This window comes from Abramis brama (genome assembly GCF_963993115.1).
Source record: "Abramis brama genome assembly, chromosome: 22".
NCBI lineage: Eukaryota > Metazoa > Chordata > Actinopteri > Cypriniformes > Leuciscidae > Abramis > Abramis brama.
Window position 1 is genome coordinate 29,861,519 of NC_139984.1, and position 24,283 is coordinate 29,885,801.

General features: G+C 37.2%; 2 protein-coding genes across 3 annotated transcripts in view; both read left to right on the forward strand.

The window, feature by feature from the left end:
• LOC311072953 (uncharacterized protein) overlaps positions 1-24,283 on the forward strand; it is a 100,699-nt gene that overhangs the window by 36,998 nt on the left and 39,418 nt on the right. The gene's annotated exons all lie outside the window — the stretch shown is intronic.
• LOC311072967 (histo-blood group ABO system transferase-like) lies at positions 1,349-22,595 on the forward strand. Of its 2 annotated transcripts, XM_084098350.1 has the most exons (4): positions 1,350-1,524; positions 20,864-20,893; positions 21,192-21,323; positions 21,563-22,595. In XM_084098350.1, the coding sequence occupies exons 1-4, from the start codon at positions 1,460-1,462 to the stop codon at positions 22,251-22,253; spliced, it is 918 nt and encodes a 305-aa protein (XP_083954476.1). In that variant the 5' UTR covers positions 1,350-1,459; the 3' UTR covers positions 22,254-22,595. The 2 variants fall into 2 exon arrangements, with proteins under 2 accessions (XP_083954477.1, XP_083954476.1); XM_084098351.1 differs by lacking the exons at positions 20,864-20,893; positions 21,192-21,323 and having other exon boundaries at positions 1,349-1,524.

The window sequence follows — 24,283 nt, forward strand, 5'->3', positions numbered from 1 at the left end:
TTATCTATAATCTGTTAAATTAATAAATGTACTTTATTACACTCCCTCTAACATAAGCACTGCACTCAACAGTGTCACTGTTGTTGTTCATACTGTCCCTATCCAAACAATTTATGAATAATTAATGAACTGTGTGTGTTACTCTGGACAAGTAAATTCAGACAGAGAAAGATACATATTTTATATTATACACAGTAATGGACAAATGTCTGATCATGTCTTTTTATTATTGCAAATGAAAGGTTACAAACATCAACAGTGAGTACAAAATAAATAAATACATATTTTTTATTTATAAAAATATTTTTATAAAATATACATTTAAATATAAATATATTTACATTACAAATAAATATTTTTATTTATAAAAGCATTTTTATAAAATTAGGGAGGGCGCGACACTGGTTCAGAATGAATACATTTTTTGTCTGCTATTTCTTTGCACAGTCGCTAGGTGTCACTAGTGAGCAATGATGAATGAAGCTTCGAGTAATGAACCTTTAGCTGAAGCAATGGCCTGCGAGGTCTCAGTGGTTCAGGAAGCCTCATTTTGCCATCACTACCTTCAGGCTTTAGCGTTCCACCACGATAACTTGCAGCTTCCACCTTCCAAAGCGAGAGAGAAAATGGCGGACTGGCCAGCAGGCAACAGCAGAGCAGTTAACTGTTTTTCCTTTGAGTGTTCGCAGGGGGCGGAGTTTCCAGAGAAAACATAACTAATTTCTTTAATTTAAACATGATTATTTCTAAAAGGTTGAACATCCTTCAGCATTAAATGAATGGCACAAGACTAAAATATGTTTAGATGAGAAACATAAAATAATCATGTAGGAAATACGAAATGCATTTGTGCAAATTCAACAATCTGCCCATTGCCATTTTTTCAGTGTACTATGGAAGTCAATGGGACCAGAAACTGTCTGGTTACTGACATTCTTCTAAATATCTTCCTTTTTGTTCAGCAGAAGAAACTAAAAAATGTGCTTTAAGTATTTTACTAGTAAACTATCAATAAGTTCACTTGAAGTATAATAGTTGCAGTACAAATGAAAAACTTTTTCTTTTATTTGTGTACTAAAAATTAACTAACTAGCCTACTATACACTTAAAGTATTTTATATGCTAAAAATGGGCCAATTTAGTCCCAAGTCGTTTGAAACAGTACACAGAACCAGTTCTTAAACTTTGCGATAGATACCTACTTTGTACTCTGTACTGCATGAATGCAGAAACATGCTTAAAAGCAGGATGTGCTGAAGTATGCTGAACAGTCATTGGCTGTTGCATTATGTCTGTTTTGAATAACGTAGCTGTGTTTGTAAAGCTCCACCTTAGCCAGGCTTTTTTTTGACATTCAGATTACAACAAACTCATCTTGTCAGATATTTTCACTCTCATTTTCCAGTTCAATCCATCAAGTGAATAAAGACACAAGACACAGCTGCATGATACGCCAATAATGCGACTCCGTCAGAGTGTTCATTTCTTCCTTTTTGGCATGTGTGTTGGCTTATCACTGAGTGGGTATGTAAAATATTTTTGAAAATCTGTTGCTGATATTCTCACACTTGTTTTCAATCTATTTACTAAATGTAATTGTCATACTTTTGTAGTGACATTAGTGACTAACACAATTTGACGTTTATAAATAATACTTAAAGCATTTTGCATTTTTTCTTTTTAAAAGATTGCTTGATAGTTAGTTGTTAGTTGATCACTGAGAGAAAATGTGTTTTCTACAGACTGGTTTAAGCTCAGATCTCCTTAAACAAACACAAACCCAGTAATTATTTATTACTGAATGCAGGTCTTTCAAAAGAATGCAAACATTTTTCCAATTAAACTTTAATGCCTGTAGGGCTGGGTATCGTTCAAAAAATTTCGATACCAATACCGATACCTTGATTTCGATACCGGTTCCTGAACGATACTTTTTTCGATACCAATCTTATGAAATCCATTTTAACAAGATTACATAACACATTACCTCAGAAAAACTTTGGTTTTATTTTTTCAGTTTGACTCATGCTCCTTAGTCAGTGCACAAAGGAACAAAAAAAGCACAAAGGAACAAAATATTCCTTATACATATACATAAGGTACAAAATATTTTTTTATAAAGAGCTCATGCTCACCAAAGCTGAATTTGTTTGATCAAAAATACAGTAAAACTTGTAATATTGTGGAATAGTATTACAATTTAAAATCTTATTTGAATATATTTCAAAATGTCATTTATTCCTGTGTTGTCAAAGCTGAATTTTCAAAAACATTACTTCAGTGTCACATGATCCTTCAGAAATATGAAAACAGTTTTTGGAAACTATGATACATTTTTTCATGATTCTTTGATGAATAAAAAATTCAAAAGAACAGAATTTATTTGAAACAGAAATCTTTTGTAACATTACACATGTTTTAAGGTCATTTTTGATCACTTTAATGCATCCTTACTGGAAAAAAAATTCTGACCAACACATTTTTGAACGGCAGTGTACATTCAGTAGGTCATTATTGCAATATAAACACTGTCAGAGTGATCAACAAGGTATCTCTTCATTTACCAGTCAAAGACGGAGCAACTTTCTGCTCTTATGTTTACTCCGTGCACTGTCAAGGGCTTCATCATATCTGTCGCGGTACCGTCTTTGCAGCAATTATTTTACCGCAAATACTGCATCGCGCACTGCTGGCATCGAGCCTGGAGAAATGTAGCCACACTTTTGACCGACTTTTCCACATCTTTAGGGTATTGTGAGTGTGTGTGCTCGCGTCTCATTGAGTATGTGCGCGAGTTTGTGTGTGTGTGCTCGCGTCTCATATGAGAATGTGCGTGGACAGTTTGTGTGCGTGCGCGCGTCTCATATGAGTATGTGCGCAGAGAGTTCCTCGCGTCTCGTGTGTGTAGAGTTTGCGTGTATGTGCGTGAGCGACTTTAGGCGTGTCGTTGTGCATTTCATATTTGTTTGAGCACTGACGTTGACGAGTTAACCCCTTAGGTATCGAAATCGGGTACCGAAAAACAAGTCATTTTTCGATACTTGATAGTATCGAGGCAATTCGGTCGGTACCTAAAAAGTATCGAACTCGGTACCCAGCCCTAAATGCCTGTGTTGTCCATATTTGTGTATTTGGGAAACCAAATATATGAACAATTGACAAAATTATGGAACATTTGAAAAGACATTCATAGGTGTGTTTAATGAGAAAGTGTGGATGCTCTTAAGTAAAAATTATTCAGTAAAGTCAAATAAAACAAATATGCTTTATAAAGCCACAGCCTGGTCTCATTGTTAATACGTAGGTATTAATACGTAATTTTCAAAGATAGAAAACGTACTTTTTTGTACGTTTGGATGTATGCTGAAACGTATTATATGGACGCATCTGCAACGTTTAAACGTAACATTATTACGTTTTTACAGCTAAAAAATGTAAACTATTTACGAATATTTCATATCATAAAGATCTGTATAATTTCCTTTTTACCTTTTTATAGATTATAAATGTAAGATCACTTAACCCTACTCCCACACCTAAACATACCCATTTTATTGACAATATTAAAAGGATAAAACGTAACCCAGACAGCAACATAGTGTCGGCCCACATCCGGCCCACATCTGGTACATGTGGATTCCACACGGCCCAGATGTGGGCTGGATCTGGGCAGACACTATGTTGCTGTCTGGGAATGGACAGATATGTGTAGGGAAATGGCAGTTTTATTAACAATAAAGCATTCAAAAATAGTTTGAGCCACTAATCCTACCCCTACCCCTAAACCTAACAATTTCTTAAAACTACGTAAAGTTAGGCTACAATTATAAAGAAAAACAACAGACAGACAGACACGTATAATCACAATAATTTATTTATTCACTCTAAAAACTGCTGGGTTGTGTTAACCCAATTTTGGGTCAAATATGGTCTCACCCAACGTTGGGTTAAAAATTCAATTTAAAAATGGACAAACCCAGCCGTTGGTTTACATTTTTAATGTAACCAATGCAATTTGTCCATTTTTAAATTGCATTTTTGTCCATTTTTGATTTTGTCCAAAATGCAATTTGTCCATTTTTAAATTGCATTTTTTAACCCAACGTTGGGTGAGACCATATTTGACCCAAAATTGGGTTAACACAACCCAGCAGTTTTAAAATGTCAAAACCGGTACCAAAAGTCGTTCACATGACGATGTGTCGCAGTCCTCTCTGGCAGTATATAATAGTTTTGTATGAGGTAACGTTACAGAACAGAATTTAAGTTATTAATTCATGAAAATGTTAATCCGGTTTCGGTTCGCTGTTCGCTTCGCTCTGTGAAGGCGCGCGCGCTTCTCCATTTCCAATGTAGCACACCAACTTAAACACGGCATGTCGCCAGTGCCGGCCTGTGGGGTTGTGGGGCCTTAGGCAAGATCATGAAAATTGGCCCCACTGGAGTAAAAAACTCTCATAACAATTTTATGAAGGAAGAGAAAGCACATGAGACGACAATTTCAATATTTAAGTTTGTAAATGTGTATTAACATACATATGAAAAAATATTTACATGAAACTCAAATAAATGAAATAAAATGTATGAAACTCAAATAAATGAAATAAAATGTATGAATTGTACATAATATAAATATATATATATATATATATATATATATATATATATATTTATTTTTTTATTTTTTTATTTTTTTAAATAGGCTATAGATTGGTCAATATGTAAGTGTATAAAAGTGTAACATTCAACGTACATATGAAAAAACACTAAGAAACTAAGAAATTTCAGCAAAGCCCCTAGTACATAAAAGACAGAAAGCACATATAAAAAATAAAGCATATAAAATAAAGCATAAATTAAAGGTGTTTTTGTAAATGCATAAGATACTGTTACAATTATGACTAGAAATTAAGTACTACATTTCAGCTTAAGGCCTTTATGATGATCACAATAACAACAATGTTTTGCATACGGTTTGCATGGGGTTTTAATATGAATTTGGAAAGAGGGAGAAACCTGTTTTTAGCGGGGAGGGAGAATGGGTGGGGTGGGTTAGGACTGCATGATAATAATGAAACTGATAATCACGATTATTTTGCTCAAATTATAATAGTTATTATTAATGACCATTATTCTCAGTTGAGAAATTGCACAGAAAGAGACAGTTAGTAGTAAAATCTTTATTCTTTATTTATCCCTTTACAGGGCAATTTAAGTAGCTTCAAACCTCACATACATACAAAATTTTATTAAAAAAAAAAATAACAAAAATAAAAAAATCATGTTAAGTTAACGTAAATTAATTACATAATTAGCATATCAAAAGGGGTAAAACGGCCATTTTGCGTGCTCTTTACAACCTACCCTTCACCTAGGCCTGAGATGGCCCGCCTTAATTTAAACAACTACTATAACTTCATCAGAGGGTAAAAATCTATACAAAATGCATGGGTAGATACTAGATAATTCTTAACATGCTGAATGTGGCCCAATTTTTCCATGTCTGTCTGCGATCATGGGCATTGTTACATTTATTATAATGTAAACTAATAATACAGCAACAAATAACGCACTATTTATAGAAGTCAGAAGAACATACCTTTACTTTGAGCTTGTCTTTCTTCCTCAACCATTCTCCTCTTCCTTTTTTCAGCTCCAGAAAGATGGTGTTTGGATGCCATTTCTACCACAGCTTAACATCTATTCTTATTTCAATTAAATAAAAATAGCATTGCTGTATGACTACGACTCTGACGAGACTTCGTGACATTATTACAGACAAGAGGCAATCCAAATATGTTAAGTCGATATTACCATAGAGATTATAATATTTGGTATTTTATTTGTGACAGCACATTTTCTGTCATGCAAAATGCCTAATATAGGCCTAAGAAATTAAGCATTAGGCTACTAGAGAGTAAGAGTGCCACAAATAAAAAAATAAAAAATTGTCTCTTGTTTCTAAAACGTGAGCATTTTGGAGAGAAGTGTGGTGGAATCCGTGTGTGTGAATACTGTGATAATTACGGTACTCCGAGTACTCTCCCACTATATCGCGGGCGGTATTATGCAAATTAGTGTGTGACGCGCTACTGTGTATATTTCTTATGTTTTCGTATTTTATTCATTCTATTGTTATGTATTTATTATCTTTTTCGAAATTTGTGAACTGTATCATGTTTAGTGAGGTCCATGCAATGCTTCGTGTTTAAAGTGTGAAATGCAAGTGTCAAAATGCGCGCACCCGACTTCTCAATAATATAATCTATCAAAGAATTATTATAGTCCTAAAATTCAGATCCTCTTGCAAGGCGGGGCCCTAGGCGACCGCCTATATCGCCTAATGGGTATAGGCCGGCTCTGCATGTCGCAATCTGTGACGAAGCATGCGAGAGCCAATGAGCGTTTGATATCACTGCCGTAAAACATGTCGTAACGCTTCGAGCGCAATTTTTTAATTTGAATTCACTATGAGCGCGGGATTTGACGTTACGGTCTCTGCTGACTGAGAATGGAGATGAAGATCGCTGGATAAAGGGCTGAATTTGGATCTGTTTCTTGCAAACAACGTATGGATTCTAAAGATTTGGATTACATCAAGCTAATAAAATGTATGTCTTTTGTGAATTTATATGTTGTGTTTTAGTGTATTATGGGTCTATAGGAGAAAACGCCTTTTGTGTCTCACTGTAAATAAACCAAATATTACAAGATGGTTAAACGATTAAAGAAGGTATTTTTAAGATTTTAAAGTGTATTTTTGTTTAACACCATGTAGGCGAATCCTCCGAAACGAGTTTGCAGCAGAAGGCACGAACAGAGCGAAATGTTAATTTATGAGTAGCCTAACGTTATTATATGTTAAAATGCGACTGAAAATTTAATTGATAAGACAATTGAATGCAATAGATTCAAAACATTAATGCCACGATTTGAATATGCATAAGTTAAATAGGAATATGTACAAATTTGTACGTCGGTAAAGTTGTTTATACGTAAATAAATTACGTTTTTGTGCTGTCAATACGTACATTTTATACGTTTTAGTGCTGTAAATACGTCAGTGTTGCAACGTGATCTCATGAGAATACGTGTGTATTTTTACGTAAAGTGTAGTTCTACCATACGTACATTTATTTACATTTTATACACACAGAAACGTATAATACTGACGTATTTACAGCACTAAAACGTATAAAATGTACGTATTGACAGCACAAAAACGTAATTTATTTACGTATAAACAACTTTACCGACGTACAAATTTGTACATATTCCTATTTAACTTATGCATATTCAAATCGTGGCATTAATGTTTTGACTCTATTGCATTCAATTGTCTTATCAATTAAATTTTCAGTCGCATTTTAACATATCGTCACCTTCCTAAAATAATTGCCCAAGTCATTTTTTCAGGTTTCTCAGAAAATACAAAAACGGAACCAATAATTTAATAACGTTAGGCTACTCATAAATTAACATTTCGCTCTGTTCGTGCCTTCTGCTGCAAACTCGTTTCGGAGGACTCGCCTACATGGTGTTAAACAAAAATACACTTTAAAATCTTAAAAATACCTTCTTTAATCGTTTAACCATCTTGTAATATTTGGTTTATTTACAGTGAGACACAAAAGGCGTTTTCTCCTATAGACCCATAATACACTAAAACACAACATATAAATTCACAAAAGACATACATTTTATTAGCTTGATGTAATCCAAATCTTTAGAATCCACGTTGTTTGCAAGAAACAGATCCAAATTCAGCCCTTTATCCAGCGATCTTCATCTCCATTATCAGCAGAGACTGTAACGTCAAATCCCGCGCTCGTAGTGAATTCAAATTAAAAAATTGCGCTCGAAGCGTTACGACATGTTTTATGGCAGTGATATCAAACGCTCATTGGCTCTCTCGCATGCTTCGTCACAGATTGCGACATGCAGAGTCGGCCTATACCCATTAGGCGATATAGGCGGTCGCCTAGGGCCCCGCCTTGCAAGAGGGGGCCCCTGAATTTTAGGACTATAATAATTCTTTGATAGATTATATTATTGAGAAGTCGGGTGCGCGCATTTTGACACTTGCATTTCACACTTTAAACACGAAGCATTGCATGGACCTCACTAAACATGATACAGTTCACAAATTTCGAAAAAGATAATAAATACATAACAATAGAATGAATAAAATACGAAAACATAAGAAATATACACAGTAGCGCGTCACACACTAATTTGCATAATACCGCCCGCGATATAGTGGGAGAGTACTCGAGTACCGTAATTATCACAGTATTCACACACACGGATTCCACCACACTTCTCTCCAAAATGCTCACATTTTAGAAACAAGAGACAATTTTTTATTTATTTATTTGTGGCGCTCTTACTCTTTAGTAGCCTAATGCTTAATTTCTTAGGCCTATATTAGGCATTTTGCATGACAGAAAATGTGCTGTCAAAAATAAAATACCAAATATTATAATCTCTATGGTAATATCGACTTAACATATTTGGATTGCCTCTTGTTGGTAATAATGTCACGAAGTCTCGTCAGAGTCGTAGTCATACAGCAATGCTATTTTTATTTAATTGAAATAAGAATAGATGTTAAGCTGTGGTAGAAATGGCATCCAAACACAATCTTTCTGGAGCTGAAAAAAGGAAGAGGAGAATGGTTGAGGAAGAAAGACAAGCTCAAAGTAAAGGTATGTTCTTCTGACTTCTATAAGCGTTATTTGTTGCTGTATTATTAGTTTACATTATAACTAGATGTACCGCATGGCGGTACAAAATATGACCGCCGCTCAGGCCTGCACTGGCTTTCCACAAAAAGAAATGACGTGGAGCAATTTGGCTGTATTGCGTGTTTATGTATATACCTAAAAAAAGTAGTAGTATGTGCATGTCTGTCTGTGTGTGTTTGTGTGTATGTGTGTGTGTTTGTGTATGTGTGTGTCTGTGTGTGTGTGTGTCTGTGCGTGCCGTGTATGTATGCGTGCGTACATGTGTGTGCGCGTGTGTGTTTGTGTGTGTGTCTGTGCATGTGGATTTGTATGTGTGTGTGTATGGGTGTGTGTCTGTGCGTGTGGATGTCAGTGTGTGTGCATGCTTGCGTTTGTTTGTATTCCTGCATGTGTGTGTGTGACAGTTAGGGTTGCCAACTTCAGAAAAGGAAAATGCGGGACAATCGTGGTTATTTATAGGAAAATGAGGGACACTCAAAATATTTGTACTGTATCACACAGTGTACGTCATTTCAGTGTCTGCAGTTAAGTTTGTGTTTAAAAGGTTATCAGACATAAACACATTTGTATTGCTTAACCTATTTATGTATTTAATTCTAAAAATAATTTTAATGTCATACATGAAAAAAGTCACATTACAAACAAACCATAGTTCAAAATAACAGCATTTATCTAAAATAGAAAGCTTTTTTAACATTATACACTAGGCTTACAGTTCAAAAGTTTGGGGTTAGTAAGATTATTTTTTGGAAAAAAAAATAAAGAAAGTAATTGTCTACTTTTATTCAGCAAGGATGCATTACATTAATCAAAAGTGTCAGTTAAGATAATGTTACAAAAGCTTTCTATGTACTTTCTAAAAGCTTTAAAACATTAAAGCTGCAGTCGGCAAGTCTGGCAGATTGGGTCGACTTAGCCAAAATTTTAAATGTTTACAACTCTCATGCCCCTCCCCCACTACCAACGAGCACCCGCTCATAGAGGTCGTGTTCGTCAGTGCGTGTGTACCTGATTTTCTGTGAACGCGCGCGTCTCTTCAGCATCGATCAACACCATGGACTCGGATGTAGGCTGCCCTGGCTAATCTATCCATAGATAGCAATAACCGAGGAATTGGAAGCTTGTTAGTAGATTTTCTCTCCGCCATCACGCTTCGTACAATCTTCAGGCGAACTTCAGGCGTGTCGTGTGCATGTGATATTGTAACGTGCGCGTCTGCGCGAGGGAGAGGGGATCTGTGGTGTGCATGACCTGTGATTGACAGTCAGATCTCACACCCCCCTGCGCTGATTGGACCTGATGAAGCGGGAGCGGTGGATTTTTGCAAAACAAATAACACGCTCCAGGTGGAGTTAGAAGCTCGTTTTTTTTTCTAAAACCACCTTATTTATGTTGTTCTGTCGGATTATAGTGTCGATTTCACTGAATATGATCAAAAAAATGTTGCCGACGGCAGCTTTAATAATAATCAGAAATGTTTTTTGAGCATATTATTCCCTCAGGTAGATTACATGTTTTCTTGCGTGGCTGGATGTTAGACTCATGAACAATAATCACATTGTTTGCATTCGCCAAAATTGATTAGCCGAAATCAAAACGTGGACAGTGAAAGGAAATTACCGTTAGCGCGAGACGAGTCCGGCTTGAAGCGGAAGCGACCAGACGGCAGAGGATGTTCGCAAATCAAACAATGATTTGTCTCAAAACAGTGATTAAAAAAAGCTGTGATTGGATGATGACAGGTGTCGGTGATCATTCTCAAGTGTCGTGGTCAGCACTGCTGCTGTTGCTGTTGTATCAGTCAGTGGTTTATCAGCTTGTCAAAAAACGGGACACGGGAGGTCACGCAAGGGACAAATAAATTAGGCCCAAAATGCGGGACGTCCCGCCTAATTCGGGACAGTTGGCAACCTTAGTGACAGTATCATCCTAAACCAGCAACCCTTCGCTCAACACCACCATCTACAGGCCGATGAGTGTACAGTCACTAAATGTGCACATAAATGAATTTATTTTATACCCCCCCATGGATGAAATTCTACGAAACTTAGCATACCCCCAGAGGATGTCAAGTTAATCATACACATGAAATATGGTGCAGTTCTGAACATCTCAACTGAAGATAGGGGCGATTAAAGCAGAATAATATTGCATTTTCATTTTTTATGGGAGGGGCGCAAATCACAAATGAGTGATTATGGGCTAGGTTGATGTGGGCCCTTAAGAGCAACATACCATAAAAATTTCTTCATCCTCGGTGCCACGGTTCAGGTAGTTATTTAGGAAAAACTGCATTTTTTGGGTTTGGGGGGGCCCAGCGCGGGGGGGGGAGTGGCCGTCGGGGACCAAACGAAATTTTTCCGTAAAAGTCTAGTGGGGCTACATGCCCACCAAATTTCATGTTCCCCGGTGTTTCGGTGTCCCTGGTATCGTTGACGAAAAAATTCAGTAGATGACGAAAAAAAAACAAAAAAAAACTTTGACAATCGATTATGGGCTAGGTTGATGTGGGCCCTTAAGACCAACATACCATAAAAATTTCTTCATCCTCGGTGCCACGGTTCAGGTAGTTATTTAGGAAAAACTGCATTTTTTGGGTTTGGGGGGGCCCAGCGCGGGGGGGGGGAGTGGCCCCCGGGGACCAAACGAAATTTTTCCGTAAAAGTCTAGTGGGGCTACATGCCCACCAAATTTCATGTTCCCCGGTGTTTCGGTGTCCCTGGTATCGTTGACGAAAAATTCAGTAGATGACGAAAAAAAAAAAAAAAAAAAACTTTGACAATCCCTATATGACCGCTTTCGCTAGCTACGCTAGCGGCGGTCATAATAAATGTAACAATGCCCATGATCGCAGACATGGAAAAATTGGGCCACATTCAGCATGTTAAGAATTATCTACCCATGCATTTTGTATAGATTTTTACCCTCTGATGAAGTTATCGTAGTTGTTTAAATTAAGGCGGGCCATCTCAGGCCTAGGTGAAGGGTAGGTTGTAAAGAGCACGCAAAATGGCCGTTTTACCCCTTTTGATATGCTAATTATGCAATTAATTTACGTTAACTGTCTCTTTCTGTGCAATTTCTCAACTGAGAATAATGGTCATTAATAATAACTATTATAATTTGAGCAAAATAATCGTGATTATCAGTTTCATTATTATCATGCAGTCCTAACCCACCCCACCCATTCTCCCTCCCCGCTAAAAACAGGTTTCTCCCTCTTTCCAAATTCATATTAAAACCCCATGCAAACCGTATGCAAAACATTGTTGTTATTGTGATCATCATAAAGGCCTTAAGCTGAAATGTAGTACTTAATTTCTAGTCATAATTGTAACAGTATCTTATGCATTTACAAAAACACCTTTAATTTATGCTTTATTTTATATGCTTTATTTTTTATATGTGCTTTCTGTCTTTTATGTACTAGGGGCTTTGCTGAAATTTCTTAGTTTCTTAGTGTTTTTCCATATGTACGTTGAATGTTACACTTTTATACACTTACATATTGAGCAATCTATAGCCTATTTTTTTTATATATATATATATATATATATATATATATATATGTATAAGCTCCATTAGTAACAATGTATTTTACTTTCAGCAGGAACCTATTGCCTTTTAAGCCAGGTATTAAAAGGCAATAGGTTCCTGCTGAAAGTTAAATACATTGTTACTAATGGAGCTTATATATATATTATATATATATATATATTTAAAAAAAATAGGCTATAGATTGTAAATGCATAAGATATTGTTACAATTATGACTAGAAATTAAGTACTACATTTCAGCTTAAGGCCTTTATGATGATCACAATAACAACAATGTTTTGCATACGGTTTGCATGGGGTTTTAATATGAATTTGGAAAGAGGGATGTTGTAAAGTTTTCTTTCATCGAAGCAGAGACCAGTGAGACAGTTGGGATCGCGTTCAACAGAAGTTATTCTTTATTGAGAACTCCTCTGTACGCGGCTGTAGAAACGTCCAACATGATCTGACTAACTTAACTTTACATGGTTTCTTATAGGCATTTCAGTGGGCTGTCCTTAATGGTGCTGACCATGCACACAGCCTTAGTTAGGAATGACCACTAAATCTAATCATCTAAAGACAATAGAGGCAATTGCCCCCAACTGAGATAATGGTACCCCCCCCCCCCCCCCCCCCCCCCCCAAATGGTATAAACAACAAATGGTCACGAGACCCAAGACTATGTAACATTCACACACAGTTCAACTAACCCCTGACTATTACAATGTTTAGACAGCTGACTTACAGCTGACTTCTGATCAGTAAATTGATGCCATCATGTTCACCTTGAATGCCCAATACAGTGTAATTTACCTTAGTTTTTCATGTGATGTTATGTAAGGAAATAGGATCAGCAGATCTAAAACATATTCTTAAATTTTAATCCTTCAGTCCCCTCTTTGAGAGTTCTTAAAATAACTCTCACAAAATAAAAATTTAAACACTTAAAAGTAACTTGAAAAAGTTACAGGCACGTATAACTTATTCTGTGTTGTGTCCTTGATTTACATGAGTGTCATAGTTCTTCTCAAAACCATAACTGTTGACACCTGCGACGCAGGGTGTAAAATGTCGTATAAACTACATGATTACACAGAAAACCATGTAGCATAAGAGTGGAAGTCTTGAAAGTCCATGGCGCCTGAATAGCTGTGAAGTCTGTTTCCTGTAGAGTCCATTTGTCACGTAGAGTCGCTCTGATGACTCATCCCTCATGAGGTTTGTTCATGGAAATCTGAGGTGATGTTTTATACCAGGATGCTGCTTGTGAAGACATCATGGCATACACACATACCTGTAACACAATAAAACAAAGAAACGGCAGACCAGCAGTATTCATGCATGGACTTCATTCTTCCATAAGTCGCACATGTTCTGTGTTGATTTTCTGTAATTGCATGTTGACACAGAAACGAACATGCGATTAGGGTCCGTGAATTCTCTGCGTTGTGTATTTTTCATTTTCTCTTGTGATAGTTCGTTCAGCAGTGGGTCTGGTTGTCTTCTTGAGGTTGGGGCTTCATACGCAGATGAGACGGTCGTTGCATATGGATCTCGAAAAAGACATCAAGTTTTATCTGCACACTGTAAGACAGGAAACAGAAAAACAGAGAGCAGTATTTCTTCAAAACACTACGGTTGTAGCAGTTTAAACACTATGGTTCTATCGTTTTCAGAGTCTACTGTTGTCGTTTCATTCTTTCCCTATTTCTTAATTGATTTGACACCTATGGACCAGTGAGGTAAGGATGGACTAAATGGGGAAAGGCCTATGAGGTTGTCTTTACCCTGGATTGGCCCCCGACGCCTGTTGCGTCAGTTCTTTCCAGGGCCCTCACTGAACCGTGTCCTATTCTGTCCCTGTGTTGTGTACACACTGTACAGTGTGTGAGAAAATTGGCACATTTTCATTTTCCAGTGAAACATCAGTCTTAATAGACATCATATAGAGCAGTGGTTCTCAACTCCAGTCCTCGGGACCCACTGCTCTGCACATTTTGTATGTCTCCCTTATTTAACACACCTGAATCAGATCATCAGCTCGTTAAGAGAGACTCCATGAACTGAACTGAGTGTGTCAGATAAGAGAGACATACAAAATGTGCAGAGCAGTGGGTCCCGAGGACTGGAGTTGAGAACCACTGATATAGAGCATGGAGGTCTGACTGGAATATTTCTGTGGTATAACATTTTAAGGCTGTGAGTATACTGAATGTCCCCCAAACAAAGGCTGTGACAGTCAATAAATCGGTCATCTTTGTTGTAAGTTACTGGGGAGATTAAGCAATCACAGCCTAAATGGTTAACATCTTATCAAGTTGCCCCACGAGTTTAATGAGGAGGGGAGAGGCTGCTTTAAAGTAGCAAACAAATGTAGTAAGAGCTGCATAACATTGTTAACTTGTCTTAAGTTATTTTTGTTCTTTCTACATTCTTTTCCAAAATGTCCGTGCTTGCCACAGTAAGAACAACTGGCTTCTCTAGGACTTTTGCGTTTCTTTGGCTTCTCTGAGTTGACCTTAATGGATGCTGCTGCAATTCTTACTCTCTCTTTGACATCAGAATTCCTTTCCCAAATAGCTAAACTTTCTAGGTTACTTCTGAGAGTTCTTTTAGCCCACGTAATATCTAGGAATGGCAAGGCTGTTCTGTACTCAGCTACAAGACCATCTGCCCAAATTCGGATTAGAGCTCCTTTGTCAGCTAACACACTTTCGGAATCATCCACTATTCCACTGTACGTTACCGCTACCTGACAGAACCTCTCAGTATATTCATTCACAGTTTCTTCTTTCTCTTGTACACAGCTAGTAACTCTCGACCAATCGATTTTGGGTCCTAAGATATTCTTTAGGATTTTCAAAACACCTTCTCTCAAATCGCCTTTACTGACATGTTGCAGTTCGGAAGTAACAGCAGACTCAAAATTGTTGAATTCAGATTCAGTTAGAATTTGTGACATCAGCTGTGTGACTTCCGGCAACGACATGTCGTAAAGATGCATTTTGCTGAACAATGCTCTTCTAAATTCAGAAAAATTTGTACGTGCTGAGGGTAAACTCTGGGAGAGTCTATCTATATCCTTAGGACCTAAAGATGTTTTGGCAACCGTTTGTATTTGGACAACAGAAGAGTTCGGAGTAACACTTTCAGTTCCCTGAGATCTTCTCCTAGCCCCACAAACCTGCACTGAATCTACAGGCTGATCAGTTACTGATTGGATGGCTACATTTGTTTCAACGAAAGCTTTTAAGTCAGGATAATTGTTATCAGGCTGACTAACTTCTTCCACATCAGTTTTTTCTGCATCTTTGCTGCGGTTTACTTTCTTAGTCAACGAAGATATTCTAGCACGGAGCTCTTTGATCTGTTTCTCTAGCTCAGAGTTGTGCTTAGACTGTTCTGTAGCTAGGGTTAAACCGAATTCTCTGTGACAGAAGATAATGCCTTTGACACTGTTCTTGCGAATACTTTCTCCTAGTACCTTCTTACAATCTTCGATTGACCAAACTCTGCCTGGATCAATGCTAAATGTCTTTGTTAAATTCAATCTGACTTTCTCAGTCACGATTGAGTCCATGTGCTCTGATAACAAAGACTTGAATTCACTATCTGTCCAAAAAGGTGTAATCTGTCTAGTACTTTTCATAAACATTTTGTGAATTTTTGTTACCACAAACAAACACTAAAAAAACTTCTCTCTACTGTCTTGCAAACAGAGGGTACAATCTTATTAGCACATGAGGCTAAATCTAATTCTAAAGCTAATTCTCTAGCTCACAGATAGGTCTTCTCTAGCAAGAGCATACACACAATATTAACATGTAACTGTTAATCTTCCCTGTCAACAACAGAGGGTAAATTTCATCTCTAAAAGAAAAACTTTTTAGAGGCTTATCTTTAGTTAACCAAATTCTACAGCTGTTTGTTAACTTCTTCTCTGAACGGCGCAGAGGAAAACATTTGTACTGGTCTGCATTGGTTCTTTTGAATAGAGTAGCACTCACCAACCCCTTGGTTGTAAAAGAAGATTCAGACTGGAAATCTTTGTTCAGCTGGAAGTTTCGCTCTGCATTCCAAAAGATGCAGTCTGGAAAGCAGATCTTTGTTTGAGCTTGAAGTTTTCAATCTGGAGAAAGCTGGAAAGATTCAGTCTGGCAGTCTTTGTAAAGCTAGAGGTTTCGCTCTGGATTCCAAAAGATGCAGTCTGGAAAGCAGATCTTTTGTTGAGCTTGCTGTTTCAATCTGGATTCAGGTGAAGAAGCTGGAACTCTATCCGGGTCACAAGGCACCATCTGTTGTAAAGTTTTCTTTGTTCGAAGCAGAGACCAGTGAGACAGTCGGGATCGCGTTCAACAGAAGTTATTCTTTATTGAGAACTCCACTGTACGCGGCTGTAGAAACTTCCAACATGATCTGACTAACTTAACTTTACATGGTTTCTTATAGGCATTTCAGTGGGCTGTCCTTAATGGTGCTGACCATGCACACAGCCTTAGTTAGGAATGACCACTAAATCTAATCATCTAAAGACAATAGAGGCAATTGCCCCCAACTGAGATAATGGTACCCCCCCCCCCCAAATGGTATAAACAACAAATGGTCACGAGACCCAAGACTATGTAACATTCACACACAGTTCAACTAACCCCTGACTATTACAATGTTTAGACAGCTGACTTACAGCTGACTTCTGATCAGTAAATTGATGCCATCATGTTCACCTTGAATGCCCAATACAGTGTAATTTACCTTAGTTTTTCATGTGATGTTATGTAAGGAAATAGGATCAGCAGATCTAAAACATATTCTTAAATTTTAATCCTTCAGGGAGAAACCTGTTTTTAGCGGGGAGGGAGAATGGGTGGGGTGGGTTAGGACTGCATGATAATAATGAAACTGATAATCACGATTATTTTGCTCAAATTATAATAGTTATTATTAATGACCATTATTCTCAGTTGAGAAATTGCACAGAAAGAGACAGTTAACGTAAATTAATTGCATAATTAGCATATCAAAAGGGGTAAAACGGCCATTTTGCGTGCTCTTTACAACCTACCCTTCACCTAGGCCTGAGATGGCCCGCCTTAATTTAAACAACTATGATAACTTCATCAGAGGGTAAAAATCTATACAAAATGCATGGGTAGATAATTCTTAACATGCTGAATGTGGCCCAATTTTTCCATGTCTGTCTGTCTGCGATCATGGGCATTGTTACATTTATTATAATGTAAACTAATAATACAGCAACAAATAACGCACTATTTATAGAAGTCAGAAGAACATACCTTTACTTTGAGCTTGTCTTTCTTCCTCAACCATTCTCCTCTTCCTTTTTTCAACTCCAGAAAGATGGTGTTTGGATGCCATTTCTACCACAGCTTAACATCTATTCTTATTTCAATTAAATAAAAATAGCATTGCTGTATGACTACGACTCTGACGAGACTTCGTGACATTATTACCGACAAGAGGCAATCCAAATATGTTAAGTCGATATTACCATAGAGATTATAATATTTGGTATTTTATTTTTGACAGCACATTTTCTGTCATGCAAAATGCCTAATATAGGCCTAAGAAATTAAGCATTAGGCTACTAAAGAGTAGCCTGGTAATACCAAACTCTGCTACTTCGCTTTGCTTTGTAGACAGAGTCTGGCATGGCACAATTGAAAAGTGTTTTCTTTCTTGCGGGGGGGGCGCTTGTCTGAAGTTTAAAATCATTGGTTACCCGTAAGCCAATCACATGACGTTTGGTTATGGCGTGTGTTATGCGCATGCTCAGCCGCATCTAACTTCCACTGTAAACACATGTATGATGCGAAAACAAAACCATCGAGCGAAATACCGGAGTAAACATGGCTGTGAACGACTTTTGCAGATTATGTGAAGTAAATCTACGCATCCACGGTACAATCAGCATCTACGTCACGGCTCTCAGCCCGCCCTCTGTTCGTTGATTGGCCCGGCCGTCCGAAGGCCGCTGGAAAACTGAAAGATAGGCTGCTATCTCAGACTGACTACAGAAGCGAAATGAAATTGAGCGGAAGTAGGAAGTCTGATGCAGGCGGCAAGGAAGTCGACCGGAAGTTGAAGCCGGCCGCGTGCCACCATCTTGTAGCAGAACTTCACCTGCAGTTAGCATCCCATTGACTCCCATTCATTTTGGCGTCACTTTGACAGCGAATAACTTTACATCTGAGGCGTTTGAAGACTCCATTTGTCCATTATTTATTTCTAAAGAAACACGACAATGTATAAAATGCTCCATTAACTTGTAGCTTATGTTATGGCCCCGTAGAAGCAGTTTTTGTAAAAGTAGGCTAACGATTGCGTCATAACCACGCGACTCTCTGTCGCACAGTAGAGAGATTACCGTATGGACGGGAGGAGAAGCTTGCGGGCAATCGGGGGGACGTGGAGGCAAAATGACAATATAATTCATCAGAATACCTAGCAAAAGTTGCTCCTGCTCCAAGCTCATGGACAGCTCCTACTCACACTCTCCATCTCTGCAAGATTCGGAAGGGAATGATTCAGATTTCTCTTGGCACAGCTACTAGAAGACAGACGGGTTGCTCACGTGGTCCGTGTAACGCTTTGCTCAGTTTGAGTCTGCGCGTCAGAAACGGAAGTGCTAAAAATCGCTAAAAATGGGCTTCACTTGTCTCAATTGAGTTCCAATGGGGTCGCTGTGTCCATTTCTTTTACTGTCTATGGTCTGACGTAGTCAGGCTAACTAAAGAGTAAGAGCGCCACAAATAAATAAATAAAAAATTGTCTCTTGTTTCTAAAACGTGAGCATTTTGGAGAGAAGTGTGGTGGAATCCGTGTGTGTGAATACTGTGATAATTACGGTACTTGAGTACTCTCCCACTATATCGCGGGCGGTATTATGCAAATTAGTGTGTGACGCGCTACTGTGTATATTTCTTATGTTTTCGTATTTTATTCATTCTATTGTTATGTATTTATTATCTTTTTCGAAATTTGTGAACTGTATCATGTTTAGTGAGGTCCATGCAATGCTTCGTGTTTAAAGTGTGAAATGCAAGTGTCAAAATGCGCGCACCCGACTTCTCAATAATATAATCTATCAAAGAATTATTATAGTCCTAAAATTCAGGGGCCCCCTCTTGCAAGGCGGGGCCCTAGGCGACCGCCTATATCGCCTAATGGGTATAGGCCGGCTCTGCATGTCGTAATCTGTGACGAAGCATGCGAGAGCCAATGAGCGTTTGATATCACTGCCGTAAAACATGTCGTAACGCTTCGAGCGCAATTTTTTAATTTGAATTCACTATGAGCGCGGGATTTGACGTTACGGTCTCTGCTGAGAATGGAGATGAAGATCGCTGGATAAAGGGCTGAATTTGGATCTGTTTCTTGCAAACAACGTATGGATTCTAAAGATTTGGATTACATCAAGCTAATAAAATGTATGTCTTTTGTGAATTTATATGTTGTGTTTTAGTGTATTATGGGTCTATAGGAGAAAACGCCTTTTGTGTCTCACTGTAAATAAACCAAATATTACAAGATGGTTAAACGATTAAAGAAGGTATTTTTAAGATTTTAAAGTGTATTTTTGTTTAACACCATGTAGGCGAATCCTCCGAAACGAGTTTGCAGCAGAAGGCACGAACAGAGCGAAATGTTAATTTATGAGTAGCCTAACGTTATTATATGTTAAAATGCGACTGAAAATTTAATTGATAAGACAATTGAATGCAATAGAGTCAAAACATTAATGCCACAATTTGAATATGCATAAGTTAAATAGGAATATGTACAAATTTGTACGTCGGTAAAGTTGTTTATACGTAAATAAATTACGTTTTTGTGCTGTCAATACGTACATTTTATACGTTTTAGTGCTGTAAATACGTCAGTATTATACGTTTCTGTGTGTATAAAACGTAAATAAATGTACGTATGGTAGAACTACACTTTACGTAAAAATACACACGTATTCTCATGAGCGAGCAGCGAGTTTTCAGAGTGTTTATTTTATTTATTTCATTTGTTTTTCTACTACTGTTGATCTAGTGGGTCATTTTCCATCATGTGTGTATGTATGTATGTATGTATGTAGCCTATAAATAATATCATCTGAAATATTATGTGTAATTTTATGTAGATAGAAATGGACTCTAAAGTGTACAATATTCATGGAATGTGCCAAAAATGTAAAAGTTTTAAAGGCTCAAATTGTGTGTTATATTATATTGTTGAACACAAAATCTAAAGACAACACCACAATGGAATGGAAGTCCTTTTTAAAAGAGCCTTTCCTTTTTTATCAGCTGACCAGTCTGAAGCATCATTAAATTCTCTGTAAATATTTTATTTATATAGATTTCCTTCTTTCTCGATTTAAGATGATATAGGAGCTGTGCATATAGGCTAATATTTATTTGTTTGATCCCCTGAAGGTTCAGCACCTCCCTCCACAGACAATTGACAAGGGAAAATCTTAAAACCTATACTTCTACTAAAAAGATTGTGAGGGTGTCTACACACATTTCCAAAAGATCTTTGCTTATTTGATTATGTCTTCTCTCACAGGCTCATTTTACTGACTTCCAGTTGGTTTAGGTAAGTAGCCTACTGTACATACGTTTATGTGAACATTAAACATTAAATTTCAGTCTGAATAAAACAATAATTAGTTTTATTAAATTGTCACATGTAACTGCTTTAGTTCGTACCAGTCCAATTACTGTGTAAGTCAGACAAACAGATCATACAATTGTAGCTCAGTTTCGTTCTATGCATGCTCCAAAATCTTTTACATGTTCGATAATTATCATCTGTTGTGTCACGTATAAAGACTACACAAAACCCGCCGCTGTGTGTGTGTGTGTGTGTGTGTGTGTGTGTGTTTAATACACAGGACAGACGTTTTTTCTTTGACACCATGGTTAGCCCCAGTTGTTTGGGAGGGAACCTTTGACTCCACACTGATTGACTCTATCTTCAAACAACAAAACATCACTATAGCGACCACTGTCTTCGCTTTGGGAAAGTAATAAAGTTACTTCTCAAACTCTCAAAATAACTATTTTTCTCTCTGTCTATCATTTATTAATGGGTGACTTTGACTTTTTTCAGCAGCCATTACTCCAGTCTTCGGCGTTACATGGTCTAACAGAAATCATTCTAATATGCTGATTTGATACTGAAGAAATATTTCTATTATTATAATGTTGAAAAAGCATACACACAATTTTTTTTCTCCAATATCTGTTCCTCACTCTTTTTCAGATACACACGTTTCCTCAAAGATTTTCTGGAGTCAGCGGAGGAGCATTACTTTGTTGGATTTCGAGTGCATTACTACTTGTTTACGGATCAACCAGGAGCAGTTCCTGAAGTAAAGATGGGTGAAAATCATCATTTGACAGTTCGGAGTGTTCCGAGTATGGACAGATGGCAGGACATAAGTATGGGCAGGATGGAAATACTAGAAAAACTAATAAAGAACGAACTGGCCAGTGAAGCTGACTATATTTTCTGCCTGGACGTGGATGCAAAGTTCTATGGCCGCTGGGGGGCGGAGTCTTTGGGGCGTCTGGTCGGTGTGATACATCCTTGGTTCTTTGATTATCCAAGAGATCAATTCACATATGAGCGTAGACCAGAGTCTCAAGCATTCATTCCAGCTGGGGAAGGTGATTATTATTACACTGCTGCTGCATTTGGTGGCTCATTGGCTGATGTACATCATCTCACAAAAACCTGCCGGGAACAGCTGAACATTGATGCAGCAAACTCCATTGAGGCCATATGGCATGAGGAGTCTCACTTGAACAAGTATTTCCTTTATAACAAACCCAGTAAACTGCTCTCTCCTGAATATCTGTGGCGGGACATCAGTATCAGTGCAGCCCAAGTAAAAATTATTCGCTTCTCTCACGTAGCTAAAAACAATGCAGAAGTTCGTCCAAACTTCTAGCAAGTTTTATTTAGCATCATGGTTCACAAAAAAGCATAACTTCCCTGTCCCTTAGTTTTGAGACATAAACTGGTAAAAACTGGTTTGACAAAGCATTGTGAATGATTTCTAAATAACAAATCTGGGTCAAAAACACATTGCAAGCACATTAGAGTTCCACAGGGAAATCAGTTTTGAATTTGACTGAATATGTTGAATACCTTTGTTAAATCCTGATTAAATAATGTGTCAATAGTTTTCTGATGTCTGATTGATGTTAATAAAGACGCTGTGTCATTTAATGTTCTTGTGAGCTGTGAATCAGTAATGACTAGATGTACTCATATAAAACATCTAACAATATTTCAGGCTACATTGCAAATCATCTTTGTAAGTTTCCTAGCGAGAACATATCTTAACATTCTTAAAACAACTTTCATTTACCTGAGAAGCAAATGACATAAAATATTAATTCTTGCTTTTTTGCATTTTGTCTAGGTCTATTTGCAGATATTTTTGTCCCCCACTTGTTTTAAACATAAACTTAATTTAATGTTTTATTTGTTTATTATCCAGTGGATAAGACACAATCAAGTTTCATTTATTTCATAATACCAAAAACACACATTACCTTTATCATACACACAAACAGTAACACTTGTAAAAATGGTTACGCATCTTGTATTTCTTAGCCATTAATGCATGAAAAATGTAACTACTGCTTATTTTAAAAATTGATAAATAAGACATAATTTAAGTTTAAGCATGTATTCGAAAACATTTCCAATTCATTGAATATCCCACAAGCTGTAATTTTGCCTTTCTAGTGTCCATTTCATTTCACGTGTTGCATTTGCAAAGTTTGTACTGCAATATTAATTAAATACCACAATATATATGTGTGCACTGTACAGTCCTGAGATTGTATTGCAACCTGCTGCTCCTGTAATTCAATCCTCTTATTTGCCCACCTGTCCTATAACTACTGGGCAATTACAGAAAACCTTAGAATGTCTGTTAAACAATCAGAATAAAGAATTTAACAGCGCTATGGCGTAGCTACCCTAGTGAAAAATAAATATATTATATAGGCTATATATTATATATATTAAATATATATATAACCCAACATGCACAACATCTCATACTATGCCAATCCTGATGATTGCAACATTTCAACATAAAAACTTTCATCACTCACACACTTACACGCACGGACATGTCTATTCATGTACACACACGCACCTCCTCCACCCCCATTGTAATTTGTTCCCTGTAACATAATGTTTTGTCAAATTCTGTCTATATATGTTTCATAATGTTTGCAATCACAAGCTCTGTTTATAATTTCAATGATCTCAAATTTTCTTTGTATACTGTACGTTTCATGTCTTTTATACTTAACTGGGTTTTGTAAGGTTTGTGTGTGTTTTTGTTAATATTTGGAAAAATGTAATAAAAAAAAAAAATATATATATATATATATATATACAGTGAGGAAAATAAGTATTTGAACACCCTGCTATTTTGCAAGTTCTCCCACTTGGAAATCATGGAGGGGTCTGAAATTGTCATCGTAGGTGCATGTCCACTGTGAGAGACATAATCTAAAAAAAAAAATCCAGAAATCACAATATATGATTTTTTAACTATTTATTTGTATGATACAGCTGCAAATAAGTATTTGAACACCTGTCTATCAGCTAGAATTCTGACCCTCAAAGACCTGTTAGTCTGCCTTTAAAATGTCCACCTCCACTCCATTTATTATCCTAAATTAGATGCACCTGTTTGAGGTCGTTAGCTGCATAAAGACACCTGTCCACCCCATACAATCAGTAAGAATCCAACTACTAACATGGCCAAGACCAAAGAGCTGTCCAAAGACACTAGAGACAAAATTGTACACCTCCACAAGGCTGGAAAGGGCTACGGGAAAATTGCCAAGCAGCTTGGTGAAAAAAGGTCCACTGTTGGAGCAATCATTAGAAAATGGAAGAAGCTAAACATGACTGTCAATCTCCCTCGGACTGGGGCTCCATGCAAGATCT